We start from the raw sequence: 19,331 nt of genomic DNA, 5'->3' as shown, positions 1-19,331 counted from the left end.
TCATAACTGAAGGTGATCATTTCATGGGCCCGTTATAAACACTACAGATGATATACGTAAGACCTCCTGCACAATCAGTGCAAACTGTATTTAATACACTGAGGCCATGGCAGGAAATAGCTCATCCCTGACACCCATAACAATGCAGCCATATGTTGTGAGAGGGAAGAAGAGAGATAGAACAGGGTCAGGAAATAGTACAGACGGTGAGGATGAAAATAGTCCCATTTTTAAGTTAGGCATCACAATATGTTAATTCAGCTCATGCAAAAAGATGTTATAGCACCGAAAGATAGAAAATTGAGAAAGCGTGTTTATTGTGTGTGTGCTTAAATGCTGAGATTAAAATGATATATTTAGACTTAATCCTACTCTACTGTATGCACTCAATTTAGAGCAAGGTCTTTGCTTTTAATTTGTACAGTATATCGCATAACTCTGAGCTTAATTCAATATCCAAACGATGGATTTCTCCGGGCTGATTCTTTCAGCTGAGATCAGATCTATACAAACCAAACAGACTGACGCACTTTAAATGTCACAGCACACCAGGTGGTGTATTCAGTTTAGGTCACAATCGCACTTTCAAAATGAATCATTTTGTTTGTCAAAATACTTAACTATGACTTTTTTTTTACCATTTTCGTCATACTTTATTCAACATGCTATACTGTGACTTTATTCAACATGCTATACTGTGACTTTAGTCAACATGCTATACTGTGACTTTATTCAACATGCTATACTGTGACATTATTCAACATGCTATACTGTGACTTTATTCAACATGCTATACTGTGACTTTATTCAACATGCTATACTGTGACATTATTCAACATGCTATACTGTGACTTTATTCAACATGCTATACTGTGACTTTATTCAACATGCTATACTGTGACTTTATTCAACATGCTATACTGTGACTTTATTCAACATGCTATACTGTGACTTTATTCAACATGCTATACTGTGACATTATTCAACATGCTATACTGTGACTTTATTCAACATGCTATACTGTGACTTTAGTCAACATGCTATACTGTGACTTTATTCAACATGCTATACTGTGACTTTATTCAACATGCTATACTATGACATTATTTGAAGACTAACTTTGACCAGTGGCTGATTTGAGCTCTTTTCCATCTCGGTTTCATCATATACTGTAACAACTGTGTGTTTACCCGTTGCTGTTAGATTTTGTATTAAAGATGCAGAAAAAGTCAGAGGCAGACATATTTTGTGTTGATATCTTTATATTGAAATTCATGAAGTATACACAATGCACCCTACACTATAACAATTTCCACACGTTGATAATGTTTTTTGTTGGTGTATGATAAAGCTACGTTTTGGCATTTAGTTAACCAAACAGCAGTCTGACTGAGAAGCTTTGAGCAATATAAACATTAAAAACGTAAAACATTGTTGTGGATTAATAGCACGACAGCAGGTTTGTAGGTACAAGGAGGCAAACGGCAAACATTAGTTATAGTTACACAGTAGAAAATCATAAACAAAAACTCAATATTCATTTCTTTTTTTTAAACGTTTGTTATATACAACCCAGTGCCTTTAGAGGGATGGCCCTTTATTTCTTCATCCGGACCTTTTCTCTGACATCACCAGTAGATTTCAGCCAATCCGATTCCTCCTTCAAGTTTGATGCAATTTACAGTAACTGTTCATTTCAGGCTGGCAAAAGAAGAAAAAAAAAAAAAAAAAGCTGTTTTTTTCTTTCTTCAGTCTCTAATCTGATCCGTGAAATATGAACAGAAATTAAAATATTGTTGAGCCCCCTTTATAGTGAGCTAAATATGAAGACACAAACACACACACAAGAGCACTCTTTCAACCCCCCCTTTGTCCTGAACGCATTGATTAACTTGAGACATGAATTCATCAAGGCGTTGGAAATGTTTTACAAGGATGTTGGCTCCATGCTGGTTCGATAAAGTCGATCTATTCCTGTCGATTTTTTTGGAAGCTGCGAAACGCTTGTGCTGCGGTTCTCCTGCTCCACCTCATCCCAACGGTGCCGCCACTGGAGACGAGTGCAGGCACCCGGAACAAACACACGTTTCTGTCATGTAACTGCATCTATCTCGAGATGAGCCGTTTGTCATGCGGCCAGGAAAAGATGCACCGGGACATCATAAGCCAAAAAACACTCCTTACCATTACATCAGACTCTACCTTTGACTCAACACTGGATACAATCTTATTGTGCCAATTCATCATTTGCTGCATCATGCAGCATATTCCAATTACACGGTTTTGGCAATCACATGCCTACTGCTGCCTCATCTTCTTGTCCCTAGCTGTCAACAGCATCCACTAAAGTCAAGCCAAGCCAATCCAATCCTCTGTCCATGTGGCCTTCCTGTTAGTTGTTGAAAACCTCTCTTACGGATTAAGCATGTTTCGTTTGCTGACTGCATTGCATTTCCTCTCTATTCTGTATAAAGATAACCAAACCGCCTTTCAAAGCCGACATCTTGCCCTTTATAATATTTAAAGGTGTGTTCAAGTGCAGCAGGAATTAAAACGTTCTGTGTATGTGCGTTTGTCCTTTCCATTTTGACTCTACACCGTTTAGGGTTTGTAACCAGCGTTGCACCACTCTGGGGTTCAACAGTGACCTTGCATACATACATGTATAATACATAATGTAAAATACATAATAATAAAGGTTTGCATGGTTTGGAGCTTTTTTTTTTTTTTGTTTCTTTGTGCTGGGACATCCAAACCTCAACCATGTTTTATGTCTGACATATGTGAGGAAGATGATGCTGCTTTAACAGCTTTTAATGTTTCTGTCCTTACTGTAAATGATAGATTCATATCCACTGGTATCATCTGTATCAACCTTCAGATCAAGGCTTTGTCAGCAAACTCTTCTGTAGCATCGTTCATATACACTTTTGAACATTAAAGGACTTACATGCATGTACACACACACACACACACACACACACACACACACTCATAACCTTAGTGCTTTTTTTACAGTCTCACACACATGAACAGTCAACACAAATCAAAAAAACAAACATGCGTGCTTACACACACACACACACACACACGCTCATTACATAAGCACATCCATGTACATACATAGAAAAAAGGAAAAGGTATTGTTCAACGTAAATTAGAAAAGCTCAGTTTTTGAAAAGGTGTCTTAGCTCTCGTACCTAAAACAAGGGTTTTACAGAGACTGGCTGGTTTGTGCCAGTAGTGGAGAGGGAGGCACGCAGAGCAGCAAGGGAGGACGGAGTGTTCGATCCTCTATCCCGTCAGGACAGTAACAGTTCAGATGTCCTACCTTGCTTCTGCGGGTCATTACTATCAGTAGTTCAAAGAGAAATAAACGGAGCACGGCCTTTTTTTTTTTTTTTTTTTTACACTTTTCTTTCTGTGACCGGTGGAAGCACATTGTGTCTCTGGGGGAAAGTGGTAGCGTTGTACTTCATCTTATGATTTTTAACCCCTTCGCATCAGCACATTTGTGACGTAGTCATTAGGGGTGGAGAGGAGAATAAATGGATTAGATCAGGAGCGGCGGGAACAGGGAGACGGAAGGACATTCTCGATAAGAGGACGTAGTCCGGGTGAAACCGGACGATGGGCTTATCAGGTTAGGTGGTCTCCTTGCCCTGGGTCCCAGTCACGGTCTTGATAGAGCTGAGCGTTCGGTTGAACCAGGTCTTCTTGGCAGCCTGCACTTCGTTGATGGCCAGACCCAGGTGGTGCTCTAGATCCTGGTTGAATAGAAAAGACAACTATCACTAGGGCAATCACAGAACAGGGTCGACACAGGTCTGCCAATAAATAACAAAATTGAACCGATTTTTTTCGTGTTTTTCAGGAGTGCAGTTTGATTGAACTGTGTTAGTGTACCTGGATTTTGCACTCAGCCTCCACAAGCTGCAGTTTGGTCTGAGCGAGTTCCAGCTCCATCTCTCTCAGCTGGCTCTTCAGATCCTCCTTCTCCTCATCGGTCTCCTCCGTCCCCCCGGCTGACGCTGAGGTCACAGCGGCCCGCACGCGGCCTTCTTTGTTGAAAAGGCTGCTGCACTTCTCACAACCTTCCACTTTGGACTAGAAATGGATGAGAGAGAGAGAGAGAGAGAGAGAGAGAGAGAGAGAGAAGGTTAGAGAAAAACAAGGCAACACTGGCTTCTATACCCAATATACCATACTGTAGCTTTTTATGTGGTACAATACAATTACTTTTTAATGATTTTTCCCAATATACAATACTTTTACAATGATTATTTTGACATGCTACACAATTTATCTACATAAAATGTTATGATTTGTTTTAGGCATACTACACTGATATCTTTGGGACTTTTTTATGCTGTATTGTGACATTTTAATAACATTTTGCAACATACTCCACCTATTGCTTTTAAATAAAAATTTTATAAATGAAATACTATGACCTTTTAATGAAAGTTTGACATACCTTACTATGAATTTATTTACTTTTATGAATTTTTCGACATACTATACTATGACTTTTTAAATATAATACACTATCATTTTTGTATGGCATATTATATCACTTTTTGTGACATACTGTATATTTTCAATGACAAACTATTATACAAATCATTTTGGCAAAGTACCGTATTTTCCGCACTATAAGGCGCACTTAAAAGCCTTTAATTTTCTCAAAAAACGACAGTGCGCCTTGTAATCCGGAGCGCCTTATATATGGATCAATTGGTTAATTGGTTTATCCATACTGGTTGTACACGGCGCTCTGTCAAAATGTTTCAGTACGACTGGTAAACTACAAAGCCGCACCGCGGTAAACACCGGTACTGTGCTTACTCCTAGTCCAACACCACTTGTGTGTATAAAGACCCCAAAATGGCACCTTTCAAGAGACACGCTTACGACGCTATTCTATTCTATGCGCCTTATAATCCGGTGCGCCCTATATATAAAAACAGTTCTAAAATAGGCCATTCATTGAAGGTGCGCCTTATAATCCGGTGCGCTTTATAGTGCGGAAAATACGGTATATTACATTTTTTATGCCATTTATTGGTAGTATATATTTTATGGCGCACAATCCTATCTTTCACCATCTTTTTTTATAGCAGACTATTCTATGACATGATCTCAAAATGTAATGATCTGTAGCCATGTCATCTATCTTTCTGCAGTGGAGATATTTGTATAACTGGAGAAAAGACAACGTTCTGCTTAGTAGCTGAAGCATGGCAGCTCATTAGTGTAGACGACCAAACACACCAACCATGCTTTCCCTCCTCCGTCAGGGCTGCACTCCACCCTGCCCTTCCTGCAAAGACTTCTTTTTGGGTGCCCTGGTACGTAATGACCTATTATTTGTCACAGAGCATCTCTGCAAGCAGCTACAGAAAATCACTGCGAACGGAGACAAACTGACCTAAAGATTCACTGTAACTCTTTGATCTTCTAGTGTTACCTCATCTAAGTACCTATCGCTGTGGGAGTGGGACGCTAAACAACAGTGGACTATGACGGTTGAGATATTCCCTCACAATTGTTATTTCATCCCACTCCCACATTTCATTTCAATAGTGATCGTACACGTCTCTATGCTCATCACTGCAGAAGTGGATGAGAGCGTTAATGAAGCTGCACAGCGCCGAAGCCGAAAGTGTTCCTGTCATCACTTTAAATAGAATGAGTATGTCAGTACATTACACAAACATTTCTAATTAACACTGTTGTAAATTACAATTATATAGTATTCACTGTTCCCCTACCTCAATTATAATTGTGATTGCCGACAGTTATATTGCATTTGCTGCACCACTGTTATTGAATAATAAAAAGGATAAGAACCAATAAGATGATGGACTTGCAGACATTGCGCACAAAGAGGAGCCCGGCTCCGTCCTCTACAGAACTTATCCGTGGTGCAGTAAAGCTTTTGTGTGTCCTTTAGTGAGTCCTTGGGCCGCCCTGACAGAGCTCTCTGCCAGAATGGCCTTTCGCCCAACTACAGTCTAAACAAACAGCTTCTCAGCCAAGTGTGCGTGTGCTGGAAGTGAGATGCCTGGCCCTGCCTCATTGGCCTAACTCCTCATTTACGTGTGCGAGTGCACACAGCAGTGTTCCGAGGTGTGTACGTTTGTGTGTAAAATTCACCCGGATTTTCACCAGTTCTCCTCGGTTGGCTGTCTGTTGTTTCTCCAGTCGTTCACTCAGCTGGGAGCAGATCTACATGAACCACAGACGGAGACAGTTGTTCAGAAAGCGTGTTACAGTTACGGTGTTTTCATCAACAATTCACCTTAATTTCACCAGTATTGTTCCACCGAGAAAGATGACAGTTTTTCTGATTATATTTCTTCTCTCCTGAACACAACCTTGTTTGTGTTGATTGGTAAATCAGTCTCTGTGGCAGAGACTTCATCCTCTTCCTCTTTAGTCTATCAGTGATGTCATGAGGTACTGCTTTTACAGCAGGGCTCACCGGATGTACACACATGTGCATGCTTACATACACCCAATCTCTTTTTCTCCTCCTTTTATACCTATAACCTAAAGCTACAAACACGCTGACAGACATGCAAACACACACACACACACACACACACACACACACAAACACACACACACACACACACACACACACACGCACACACACGCGCACTTGTGCTCTGGCTTGCAGACGAACAGAGAAATCGATGGGACATGACTCATTCTAACGGGAACATCGGGTCATCCCACCTCTCTGTAGACAGACTATCTGTGTCTCTATCTGCTCCTGCTCTCCCCATGTCTCTCAGATTCCCTGTGGCATGTACCGCACGTCTTTATCCTCCTTCCTTTAGAGATCAATCTATACGTCTATCTGTGTATCTTTAGCCAAGCAGATATCCATCTCTCTCCTCCTACACGTCTTTTATCTTTCCCTCCTGTCATCCTCTCCTTCATTTACTTTCAACTGCCGTTACTGAACCCATCTCTCTACCTTCCCTTCATCACGACTGATTACTTATCCCTCTGCTAGCAGCCTTCAATCACTTTCCTCCCCAACATGTTAAGTGGGTATTTTCATCTCTCAATGTTTTCTAGAATTTGTAGAACTTCTGCATAAGATGGGGTAAATGTCAGTCTACAGTCAGGAAGCTAGTAATGGATTATTTTGCTTATTCAAATTTAGGATTCTTGATACTGTTTTTTGACAGTTAAATGTCACATACTAGATGTGTTTATTTCTCATAGTTCATGCTCAAGACCTAAGGGGCATTTTTTTGTTTCCATGTTTTTCCAATTAAAATTTTTTCCCCACAAACAATTCCCTTTTCCCCCCCAATTTTTGTTTTCTTTGTCAATAATGCATGCGTGCAGTTTGTATGCTTACAACGGGCATATTGTAAGCACGTGCTACTTTTAATTGCTTTATCATTCTAATAACATATACTGCTTTGAACTAGAATCAAACAATTGGAATGCAATGCTCAATCAAAAACATTTCCGAATATTCTAGTGAGAAAAGTGTGAGAAATAAATTGAACGCTAACCGGTCCTCAGAAACACAAGCAGTGGCACATGTCGCTGTCCCTCGCAAGTACCCGGGAGGCCTGAGTGTATCTCAGGCTCCGCTCCTGCAATACGCCACTCCACTGTTTCTAGCTTTACCATTCACGGATGGTTCTCTGTCCTCGTGGGCTGGAGGGGCTATTAGCAAACGAAGCCTTTTTTTTGGCTCTAATCCTACAAAAAAAAAGAAACATGGCGTTCACAGCCACTGAAATATGAAAATGCGATTTGAAGTATAATTTGAGTTATCTGGGTTGGAGAACAATGCAGGCTATTTTGGGGCATTCCTCAACATGCCAATCCCAGAGGATCGAATGCTGCTGTCCTCCCTCTGCTCTCTCTCTGCCACAGACTTGTGTTCATTTTCTCCCTCTCGCCATCCATCACCCTCTTTATTCCCCGTCACGAAAATAACAAAGCTCCATTTTCACAGTTCGCTCTGCTCAGCTGCATGCTAGCAACCTGAAGGCTGCTTTCACCCGCAGAAACGCACACAACCCATCACTTCTCAGATCTGCTGTCAATTCCAATCTGCTGCCAATATTTTTAGTCTCAGGTGAAGTTAAGATCCGTTTCTAAATTTGTCCTCTTGCTATTTCCGTCTGCCTCCGCAGGGAGCTGGATCGTTGCATAATGATCGTAATAGGACTTGATCTCGGTAGGTTCATATTTAAGCATTAAGTGACAGGTTGAGATCTGAGAGGATGAAAATCACCGTGAGAGGAATTTGGAGAAACAGGAAGTCAAAAATATGCTCACAGGCTCAGCCATCAAAGGCTCTGGGTTCAGCTTAAGGCCATTTCGTAAAATTAGATGTTTCTAGATGAATGACTGGAAACAGATTGCCCTTATATTATTTTGGAATATTTATGGATAGTCCTGCCACGGTAATGGCTCGATCAGAGCTTAGTTCTGTAAAGACAAGACAAGTAAGGGAAGATGAGAGGAAAAGAGATGCAAACATTTATTTAAATGCATTTACTTTCCATCATCTTCTCGGCATACACGTGTTACTTGTGTCTGTATACTTATTAGGATATACTTATATAGATTTGTATAATTGTATAGGCTCGGGCTGGTGGGAGAGGGAAGGTTAAGTGGATTGTAGAAGCGGTTGTGATGTTGGATCAAAAACAGAACATCACAAATAAAGTGTTCAAAAACAAGGAAACGAGGAAGGGTCCGCCACGGTTTACAGTTTCACTTCTCTGAAATGTACTTGTGAGAAAAGACACACTTCAGTAATATGATTTAAACAAGGCTCACAGTACCGTACATGCTACACAGATTCACTGTACATACCTGCTTATATTCTCCAATAATCGAGCCGTTCTTCTTTATCTCGGATTCAGACTTATCAAGCTCTCGTCTGCACATCTCCTTCAGCTGTGGGAAACAAGCAAACACACGTAGCGTTAGGCCGTTGTAGGGCAGAGAGGGCCCGAGGACAGAAGCCGGGTCAGAGGCCCCAGAGACCATGCGGCTGCTGCTATGACAAGTGAAGAAGACAAGAGAAAGGAATTGGCAGACTTTAAGCTCAGGGGCGAAGTCACACCCTCAACACAACCTCTATTCAGGCACATAAATCATTCACAACTACACATTGGGAGGGCAGCACTGAACACACATGGGAACAGAAGGCAGCAGGTCCGGCCTTCACCTCTGAGGGATTCTCCATTGAACTCAAGAAAATCGACACTGAAGATGAACGGACATTCTTTGACATTGGAGGTTTGACCCGGATGACAAAGGAAGCCCTTGGGGGATGTCGTTTTTTTGTTTTCCTCCAGTCGTATTACATAGACAGAGGCCATACAATAACATGCAGACAGGGAAGAATGGCGTGGACAGATTCCATGATAAAGTGGTTCGGAGACACATGTGGAAAGGTGAATATACAGAGAGAGACAGAGATAAATACTTGTGCTTCACATTTGCTGTCTGTCTAAAGGGAATCTACTGGCTTATAGTTTGACTAACACGCAATATAAATCCAGCTTCACTACCTCTGGGTGCAGCAATGGTACGGTCAGTACTGCTACCTCCGAAAAAACATAAATTACAGCCTTGTTTTCAAAGAGCAGTATTATAAACTAAAAGATATGCCAACTTGCAAAGAGTCCCATCACCCACAGAAAGAGGCCGTATCAGTAAAATCAGCCATCGCGATGTTCGATTGGAGTAAGAACCTGCAGACTATTGGCTCTATCTTTAAGATAGTCTTTGATCATTCATAACCTGTCACATTAATATCGCATACGTCCTACTAGCCTCCATCTTGAGCCCAGGGACAGGCGAAGTAAGCGGTGCCATTTCACAACAGTTCTGCTCATTCTCTTCACCCGAGAATTTGTGTCGCAATAGTGCTGACGCTTTCCTACCGTCTGTAAGCCTGTGTGCCACACGGGATATTAAAGAAAAACATATATTCAGCTGACGTCTACAATATAGACATCAGGCTGAGAAGTGTCTCGTTGCGGTCTCTGACCTGTGCAGATTCTTCTTCCAGTCGCCTCTTCTCGTCCTCAGAGTCCACCAGCTTCTGTTTGGTCAGCAGCAACTCTTTATTCAGGGCGTCTGCCTTCTCCTCAGCCTGACACACACAAACAGGACAAAATTAACCTAATGTGGACGAGGTCATTGAAAGTTGCACTTTAGTGACACGATGCCTTACACACACTAATGTCATTTTGAGGTTGTGTAAATAAAGGTTATGCTACATTTATGTGTTTTTGTTGCACAAACACACTTGTGCCTGCAATCGTTCCTCATACAGAAGTGACAGCTCACACACACACACACACACACACACACACACGGCTTACGTTGTCGAGGTCTTTGCGCAGGGCTATCTTGCTGCTGACTAGTTCATGTGCCAGGTCGTCATTCTCCTGCTCCAAGCGCATGTTAGCCTCTTGCAGACGACGGTTCTCCCGCTGGAGCCGAGGGAGAGACGAGTAAAGGAGAAAGAGAGGACGACAAAGTAAAGATGATGAAACAAGAAAAAAGGAGTGAGACACGAAAACATAGGAACGGAAACATGAAAGAGGAAGGAAAGTGAAAGTGAAGAGACGACAGAGCAGGGACAATTAGTTAATCATGAAGAGTTTTGAAATGAATATGCAAGCATCTCTTCCTGGATCAGTGCCTCATTTTACAGAATGAGATGATGTTCCTGTAAAAGTTAACCGTGATCAGGTGACAGCGTAATTATGAAGTCAGGTGTCTGTAATGTTTATATGTGTGTGTGTGTGTCTTGCATAAGGACTTCCAAGCAAGTCTGTTATTGAAAATAGTGCACACATCCTCATTTCTGAGGACATTCTTTTCATTTAAATAGTCCAGCTCACTTTCATTCTGGGAATATAAGTCTCGTGTTTTCATAATAGAAGAAGTAAGTCCTTCTTAACGCTCTGATGTGCAGGATATATGCGCCTGAATAAAATGTAAACGAACAGGGAATTGCAATCTTAATTTGCTTAAACGTCTTAAAATGTTGAAACTATTGTAATCTCACTGATCCAACCTGACAGCTGTTAACTTTATCAAGTTGTGTATGGAAATCCTTATAAAGATCAAAAGTACAAACATCTCAAGATACCTCGTTTGACATACAAAAATAAATGATATTGGTATACGGTGTGTTGGAAGGAAGCAGTTTTTTAGAGCAAACAAAGCGGAGGTTCAGTCACTGTAATTGATGATGTGGTGCTGGACACAACCGACCCGCTACCCTTGAGATGACTTTTGGCATGTACAGTTAATGGCTTTTTTGGTGCCATGTACTTTTTCTCTCCTAAACAAGGACTGTCAAGGTCTACAGTGTATAAAAATATATATATATATATTCTGTTAAATGGAAACTCTGGAGTCAGAATATGGTGGTGGTTTTAACTCTATGTAGTGACAACATGCATTTCATTATCTACACCAAAGAGTAGATAATGTTGTGAATCAAATGGAATACTTACATTATAGTTACTTTATTAACTAAATACAAATTAAGACAACATTTGTTGCAAGGACAGGGACATAAAGAATCCTAAACCATATCAGAGTTGCCGGTATAGCTTAATAACTTAAGCTTCTGTTCATTTCATGGAGAAATTGTTGCTATGTTATTATGTACACAGGTGAATATCTTGTGCTTATGTCTACCTCGTATCTCTCGATGGGGGCCTCCTGTTGTTCCTGTTGCTCCCTCAAGGTGTGGTACTCCTTCTCAAATTTCTTCAGCTTTTTCTGGCTGATCTGTTGGGCAGCGAGAGCAGAAAAACAAACAATGTTTGGTACTCATCAACTATATAACAAACACACACACACACACAAAGAATTACACTCATAATTGCAATTTTACCCATGATGACAAGAAAGAAATAAACTAGCCTGTTAGTAATTGGCTCGTGCACTAAAGGTGGCTGCCAGTGAAGAATCTTTACCATCTTTTGTAAACAAACACACAAGATTGATGATCTCGATTGGACTGAGAAGCCGTTTAGTTCAGTCCGGCATTTGAATAAGATGAAGATGAAGACTTAAGAGATTACAGGCCCAAGTCGCTGCTGTTGTTTCTGTATGTTGGGGTATCACTGTCCACACAGTCCTCAGGGACAGTATGGTTGCAAAACGAGCAGAGTCAAAGGAACTGCTAACGTGTTACTCGAGGCAGGTAAACCTAAAGTGCACACTGTTTATCGCCTTGTGAACTGAGAACAAAATTCAGTACCCAGAGTTCAGGTTCGGTGCTACACTTCAGATCGCCCAAACCAGCTAAACAGTGTCTGATTCAAACACAAACGCTTGCAGTGACATTCATGCCTAAAGATGCCGTTCACACACACACGCACACACACACACACACACACACACACACACACACACAGCATTTAGGCCAACTCATCAACAGGCCTTTCACTGCCCAGCTGCTGCCTTCCATTGAGCTTTCTTAAAAAAAAAGAGAAAACTACCATACAACCAACACTATGTGCATGATTCTCAGCATTAGAGAGACTTGCTTGTCCATTCTGTGGCTTTTAAAGCATCTTGTTACAGCATCAATGCACCGTTGGTCTGTGCATGCATGCCTGTGCATGTGCATGTTTAGCGTTATACAACAGTATATCAAGGGATCCAAATCCTCTTCAGCACTCTAATGATGGTGGCAGAACTGGGACAGAACATGTTGTCCCGCTCTAAGTGTGCCTCTGCATGCGTGTACATGGGAGACAGACAAAAGGAAGAAAAAAGTACAAGAGGTCATCCGGGGGCAGGAGTCGGTGTCATTTCTCATTATTTTTGACAGACAGCTGGATCGTCAGAAGTTACTACTTAGAAAAGCAATTAAGAACACAGAGCAGCCACGGCTCTCTCAAGCACAGCCATCATTTATAAAAGACATCAAATATTTCTCATCTTACAAGCGTATTGTTAAAAAATATATGCTTCCCCTTCATCTCTAGAGCTGTAACTGTGAACACAATACCTGTGCATGCATGCTCATAATGAGCTATGACGTAGACACAAAGAGATGGAAACTAAAACACACAGGAAACAATGGGAAAGTCGAGCATTCATGACTTTCGTTTGAATCCCAGGGCGATTTGCATTTATTAACTTTAGAAGTCGAAAGGTTGGCAGACAAGAAGAGACAGTAGGTGTAACGACTACACGCTGAGAGGACGTTAATGACACTAGTTTGACCCCGAGAGCGTCTCCTGAATGCATTTTCTGACCCGACTGTAGTTTCCAACTGTGTTTGCCGCATATTCGCTTCAAAATTATTCAAATAAGTATGACCTCTGACTACAATTACTAAGTAAAGTACTTTATAGAGTTTTTCCTCTTAATGCCGTCTACTAGAACTAACACAGGCACTCCCATTACTGTACGATGGTGTATCCATATCGCAACTAACTAACTGATTCCATAACTTTACAATTAGTTACACTTTTGGTTCCTCCTCTGGAGATGAGATCACTATAAACTAGATTCTGCTTTTACAGTGTCGTGCTTATTCTACCATGAGGGTGATGAAGATGGGGCAGAAGGACCAGGATGTTTGACCTTAACCTCTGGCACATAAATAAAATATATTAAAAACTCCATGTAACCAATAGAGGTCTCCATCATTTTGTGCTTTTTAGCATCAAGGCGTGCATGGATATATCCCACGGTAGGCCATTCAAAGATAATAATCCAAACTTTAAATCCTGTTTACCAGCTCCACCATTGTCGTACTCACTGAGGTCTTATGACTTCATGGAATTGTTTTATTTTGCCACATAATGTGCTGGAAATAACTTCTTAAAGCAGGAAATCGTAGGTCACTTTTAACGACATGCAGGCATTTCATTCAAACGGGTCCAATGCATCCCTGAAAACAAAAGCAGAACTAAGCGCGACTATTAGACAAACAAATATTTCATAGTGGCTTCTATCTGAGAAGCCTCATCAGCCCAAACTCGTGATTTATGTTGAGAAGTGATGCCTCTAAGATGAGCACTTAAACATCTTCAAGACTGCACACCAAGTCCATTTGCCTCTGATTTTGCTCCACTAGATATTTGTCTGCTGGATTAGCTGATTGTGTGTGTGTGTGTGTGTGTGTCTCTCTCTCTGCTGTCCAGCGGCCTAACTGAGAACCAAATAGCTAAAAACTTTCCCCATGTGTGCTAATTTATATCTCTGCCCAAAGTTACTTTCAAAGTCAGGCCCTCTGAATTAGGCCAGTCTGTTCAAAACAGGTCAGGACACAGGTGTGTATGTGTGTGTGTGTGTGTGTGTGTGTGTTTAAGACACAGACAGGAAGAAAGAGGTGTGATGTGTGTGTGTGTGTGTGTGTGCTCATTGCATCTGTTAAACTTGATTTACAGTTCAAAAGTGGCCCCTACTGGTAGATAAGTAGCACTGCTAAAGTTTTCGTTTTCATCACCGTTTGAGGTTTTCTGAACATCTTAAAGACCATTAGCTTTACCACATAACTGAGTTGCATATATTTCTATATTTACTCAAAACTAAAATGAGGTTACTAACAACCCTTTGAATGCATTAAGACAGAGCTGAACCTGAAGTGTCAGAGGTTTGAACTGAGACTGTTTTCTATTCTTTGTTTTACTCTAAACTCACCTTAATGCTACAGGCCAGCTCCATCAGTTTCTTTGCGTTTTCCTCAGAGCGGTACCTCTTCGGAACCGGCACACGGAAGAATTTGAGTGCACCCTCGAAGTCCGTTTGGATCAGATCGTCTTTTGATGTCTGAGGAAAAGAAAGATGGTGGACACGTAAAGAAACCCATACACACAACCTGGAAGAGCCTGTTTGGTCGACACTTACTTCTTTTTTTTGCAACATGAAGCACAATCCTCACTGATTGACACACATTTCTGAACTATTTATGATAAACAACAGGTTTGTGATAAACTAGCTTAGGTTAAGAAACAAGCAGAAGATAAAAGTTCCTCCAAAGATTTTGTTGACGGATCCGTGTGGTGACACCTCGCATGTGTCTGCATCTGCTCACATGCGCAGACGTTTAAAATCTTTCCAAGGTTAGAGCTTCTTAAGGTACCTGCTGTGCCTTTCTGTTTCTACTCAGACATGTGGTTGCAAGTGGTGTTGTTCTGTGCTTGGGCTACCTTACCTTTAGTAATGCCAAGGCCACATTGAAGATCACGCTGATGCCCTGAAAATAAAGACACATATTTCATGGCGTGTTAAGGAATTAGAGGAACTGTAAGTCCAAAGAAATACAAATAAAACATGGGTTTAACTATTTTAAAAAAGGAGTATGCGCACAAACGGTGCACACCATCTTATCTTAACATATGATTTGCCAGCAATGGACACACAATACTCAAGAATAATGATAAAGGAACATTTCCAGCTTCGTTAAAATGAAAGAGAAATGTATAAACTACGACTACATTGAGTGTTGCAGTTGCTGCTAATACTTGCAGTGCCTGCTACTCTTCCTGGTGGATTTATTTTTAGCAGTGCTGTCAGACTTCATCAGAAGTTGAAAAACTACAATCTTAACATCTCTCCACAGAGGTTTGGGATTTGGCTGACACTCCACTTTTCTTGGCTTGGACCACCATGCTGAAAGGTCACTCTTCCCCTTGGTCTGACGCCGTGTGTGATTTGAAGCAGCTTTTTTCCTTTCTGTAATCGGGTCTGTCCATCATGTCCTAGATCTTGAACAGCCTCCCAGGTCCTGCTGCTGTGATGCATCATTACAGAATCATGGGGGCCCTGCATTATTCAGCTGATTAATGGGGCTTGGTCTTCACTAGATGTAGAGCTTAACAACTTTCTCTCATCAGACAAGAAATGATTTCCCCCCCATGCTCTCACAGGCCTTCAAGTGGATGAACTTCTTTTATAGACTTTGGCCAAACAGCCAGCTCTTGGAAGAGTGTTCATTGTTCCAAACTTTATTATTATCTTAACTCCTGGAGGCTTTCAGTGATTGAATTTGAACAAATCTGTAAATAGCTTCCAGTGACAGCACATCAAAATAAACAGGCGGTACATGAGCTCCACTTAGAGTCAGAGCAAAGGGTTCCTTCGAATACAGCTGTATTGTATTTAAAATACCATGTCATTGTTTACTGTATTACTGAATTGCAGCGGGGGAAGTCGTGTTGTGGGTTATTACCAACCTCACACAGTAGCAGATCAATGATATGGAAGACCATGTAAAGAGGGAACTTGGCTGTGAAGAGGGTGAGGAACCACTGAGAGGCATACATATGGGCCTCCAGACCCACATTCAGGAAATGGTTGTACAGGTCTGGGATATATTCCTGTTTAAGAGAGAGAGAGAGAAAGCAAAGGAGAGACAGAGGGGGAGAAAAGGAATAAAGAGACAGGAGCACAGAGAGGTAGGAGGAATGATGAGGAGGGAAGGAACAAGGAGAGAGGTAAATTAATAGATGTAATAAACACAAAAAGTAAAAAAAAGCAAAGTGGCACTTGTCAGAAATTAGACCAACTGTACGCAAACTAACACGTCTTTTCAGCCTGATTATGAGTGAACACAGTGAGGTCGACCACTGCTTTTGGTGTCCGTTCAGAAAAAAACTCTTCAGATCAGCAAATGAAACACGCATACCTGCATGAGCCTCTCAAGTTGGAAGAACTTGCAATGCAGGTCTTCAAAGTTCTGCTTGAAAAGGTCCCGGAGCCCGTAATCAAACATGATCTTGACCAGCACACTGAACGCTTGCTCCTCTGGCATCTGAGGAAGACGACACAGAGGTTTAGTAATTAGTGCCTCCACAGGTTTCAGGTGAGGCTAATACAACACTACCTGAGAGTGTTATATAACGCCTTATGATGTCGCTTTACATATCTCCCTCCGTCCATCAGCTTATAAAAGACACTGACGGTGTCTGTCCACTAGGTGGCAGTGTTGGCATGTTACAGGGAAGCCTCTCCAGCTTGGCAAATTACCATGAACACATTATATGATATTTATTAAAAAAATATATATGTCAGTGGCCAACAGATACCAGCTCACATCTGCAATCTTCCTCAAACTGTTTCGGTGCAGTAACAGTACATCGTGATATCATATCCTACACTGAATATACTACAGACAAGTCTCTAAGACGTTCAAAAACAGCCAATCCCTCCAGCACTGCAGAATATCAAAGAGATACAGATGTCAAAAGAAAAGAAAACAGTCGGACCCTGCTGATGGGTGAACTCACGTGCAGCAGCAGCACAGCAGCCAGGAAGGATTGTCCCTGGCAATAGCCGATCTCCTCATCGTAAACAGAGTAAGCCTGAAGGAGAGAACAAAGGCAAACGGGCACGCAGTTAGTAAATCAGTTTCACGGTGAATTCAAAAATTTATGCGGGTAATTAAATGATGATGAGATCTTATTTTTATTTTTTTATTATGGAGTCCAGCGAGTGAATAATAACTTTGTTTTTGCCACTGCAGCCTGTTGCTGATGATCCAATCCAAGATTTTTACAGGTACATTAAACAATATTCATCATTTCAACACAGAATCAAATGATGAAATATATTATGAAGGAGAGAAGAGCAGCCGAAGTAGAAGACCAAAATATTTTTCCTTAGGAGTTGGCAAACCGGCCCAGGGCAAGATGAGTGTCCGTAAATACTGAACTTATGCTTGACAGGAGGTAAGAAATATGGCTTAAGCTACGCTGGAAGCTTAACACGGCTTTAAATAAACATCAGCAAATTAAACAGTTGATAAATTACACCCACCCACCATCATCATATCAGTCAAATATATAATGTATGAAGCTTTTTTAACTCACAGCAGACTTGTTGGGCTACAGAGCTCCTGAATTATATTGCACAAGCTGTTTAGAGTGATACCTCGTTGTTTTTATTCCCTTGTTGAACATCTAAAGTCGGTGACGTTTTTTTTCTTTTTGGCAGTAAAACAAGACATACACGAGGGAAGCATCTGGAGTGAGGGACGGAGAAAAAGAAAAAAATGACCATGAGATAAAGTTGTGAAAAAGACGAAAGGGAAGAGGAGGAGAGAGATGTTGGTGCTGAGGAAATGGAGTATGAAGGGAGGGAGCGAGGGACAGTTTGGAAAAGGGGCTGTAGTGGCCTACTGAGCTACAAATAATGAGTGCAAGTCAAACAGACAAAGTGTGGATCAATCGACACACAGAGGAAAGGGAGGGCCCGCTGAATTATTCAAACGCACTGAGGAGGTGCTCGTCTGGGAAACAGATGGATGCCCTCACCTGAGTTATACATAATGAATAACAGCAGTGACCAAACTGCAGCCATGTTCATGTGGGATTATGGAACTATAGGTCGAAAATGCGCATGTGTCCCAGCTGTAAAGAAAGCAGCGGGACTTCAGCATCACGCCGGTGTGCGAGAGTCAGCTGTGCAGCAGGAGTCATTATATTAGAGTGGTGTGTGTGTGTGTGTGTTCGTTAGATTAGAAATTGTATTTCGAGACAGGCAGTGGCTGTTTGTGAACTCGCTGAACCACCCAGAAACAGAGCAACTGTTCAGTTAATTACTAAGCAGTTCCCTTTAGCGCAGACATCTTTCACTACTGCTCTGAAAACTTTGTTACGTGACCAACTGTAAAGCCAGTCCTTTACACAGTAAATATGCTGCACACCAGGGGAACGTGTGATTCTCTTTCACATGCAGAATGCTAGAATTGGTTCAAGCAAAGAACACCAGTGCTAACAAAAAGAACAATTGTTGGTGATCATGAGGTTGTAAATATTTGCAATAAACCCCCAAGAAGATAGAAGTTATACGGTATGAATTAATCCGTTCTTCACTTTGAAGAATGGAATTCTTGAAATGGTAAGAATTCACATTTGCTTTATCCACTCATCCATTTTTCTCCAAAAATGCCCTCTGTTGACTTTAAAACTGTAATCTAAACACCCTCTTGTGTGTCCCACCTTGCAGATCTTGTAGAGGGAGTCTTGTCCATCTCCTCCGGTGTCTTTGAAGTAGTCATGAGCCGGGAATGTCCTGTTAATGTCCCTGGTAATGGCACTGTCCTGAGGGGACTCCTAATAAAGAGACAAAGGAGGAGGAGGGGACAAAAAGGTCACAGTGAATGAAAAGAAGTGGTGTGTCACTCAGAGGGAGAGGGAGATTCAGTCACTTAAGATCCACAAGTAGATTTATTAGACAACCACCAGCAGCGTTCATGTGGTGGCAACACACTGCTGAGATTTACAGTATAGGTCAAGATGAATTACTGGCAGCACAGAGTGTTCTCTTCTACAGAACAAACTGTA

At 41.4% G+C, this 19,331-nt stretch overlaps 1 protein-coding gene across 4 annotated transcripts in view; it reads right to left on the bottom strand.

The window, feature by feature from the left end:
- Positions 1-1,244: 1,244 nt before the first annotated feature.
- Positions 1,245-19,331, bottom strand: part of rabgap1 (RAB GTPase activating protein 1) — a 55,050-nt gene continuing 36,963 nt past the window's right edge. For 3 of the 4 annotated variants that reach the window (XM_076089868.1, XM_076089875.1, XM_076089860.1), the window contains 13 exons: positions 18,987-19,100; positions 17,274-17,348; positions 16,673-16,798; positions 16,221-16,364; positions 15,200-15,241; positions 14,686-14,814; positions 11,719-11,811; positions 10,386-10,496; positions 10,049-10,153; positions 8,863-8,946; positions 6,160-6,231; positions 3,907-4,107; positions 1,245-3,767 (listed from right to left, as the gene is read on the bottom strand). In XM_076089868.1, coding sequence (XP_075945983.1) covers positions 3,645-3,767; positions 3,907-4,107; positions 6,160-6,231; positions 8,863-8,946; positions 10,049-10,153; positions 10,386-10,496; positions 11,719-11,811; positions 14,686-14,814; positions 15,200-15,241; positions 16,221-16,364; positions 16,673-16,798; positions 17,274-17,348; positions 18,987-19,100 — 1,419 coding nt within the window. In that variant the 3' untranslated portion in view covers positions 1,245-3,644. Of the gene's footprint in view, positions 3,768-3,906; positions 4,108-6,159; positions 6,232-8,862; positions 8,947-10,048; positions 10,154-10,385; positions 10,497-11,718; positions 11,812-14,685; positions 14,815-15,199; positions 15,242-15,634; positions 15,779-16,220; positions 16,365-16,672; positions 16,799-17,273; positions 17,349-18,986; positions 19,101-19,331 lie in introns of those variants that run through there. The other variant, XM_076089882.1, reaches the window with a different exon arrangement.

The sequence above is a fragment of the Anarhichas minor genome, unplaced genomic scaffold, assembly GCF_050575085.1.
Source record: "Anarhichas minor isolate MPS153535 unplaced genomic scaffold, ASM5057508v1 ptg000002l, whole genome shotgun sequence".
Taxonomy (NCBI): Eukaryota; Metazoa; Chordata; class Actinopteri; order Perciformes; family Anarhichadidae; genus Anarhichas; species Anarhichas minor.
The sequence above is the reverse complement of the archived record's forward strand: the minus strand, read 5'-3'. Positions and strand labels throughout refer to the sequence as shown.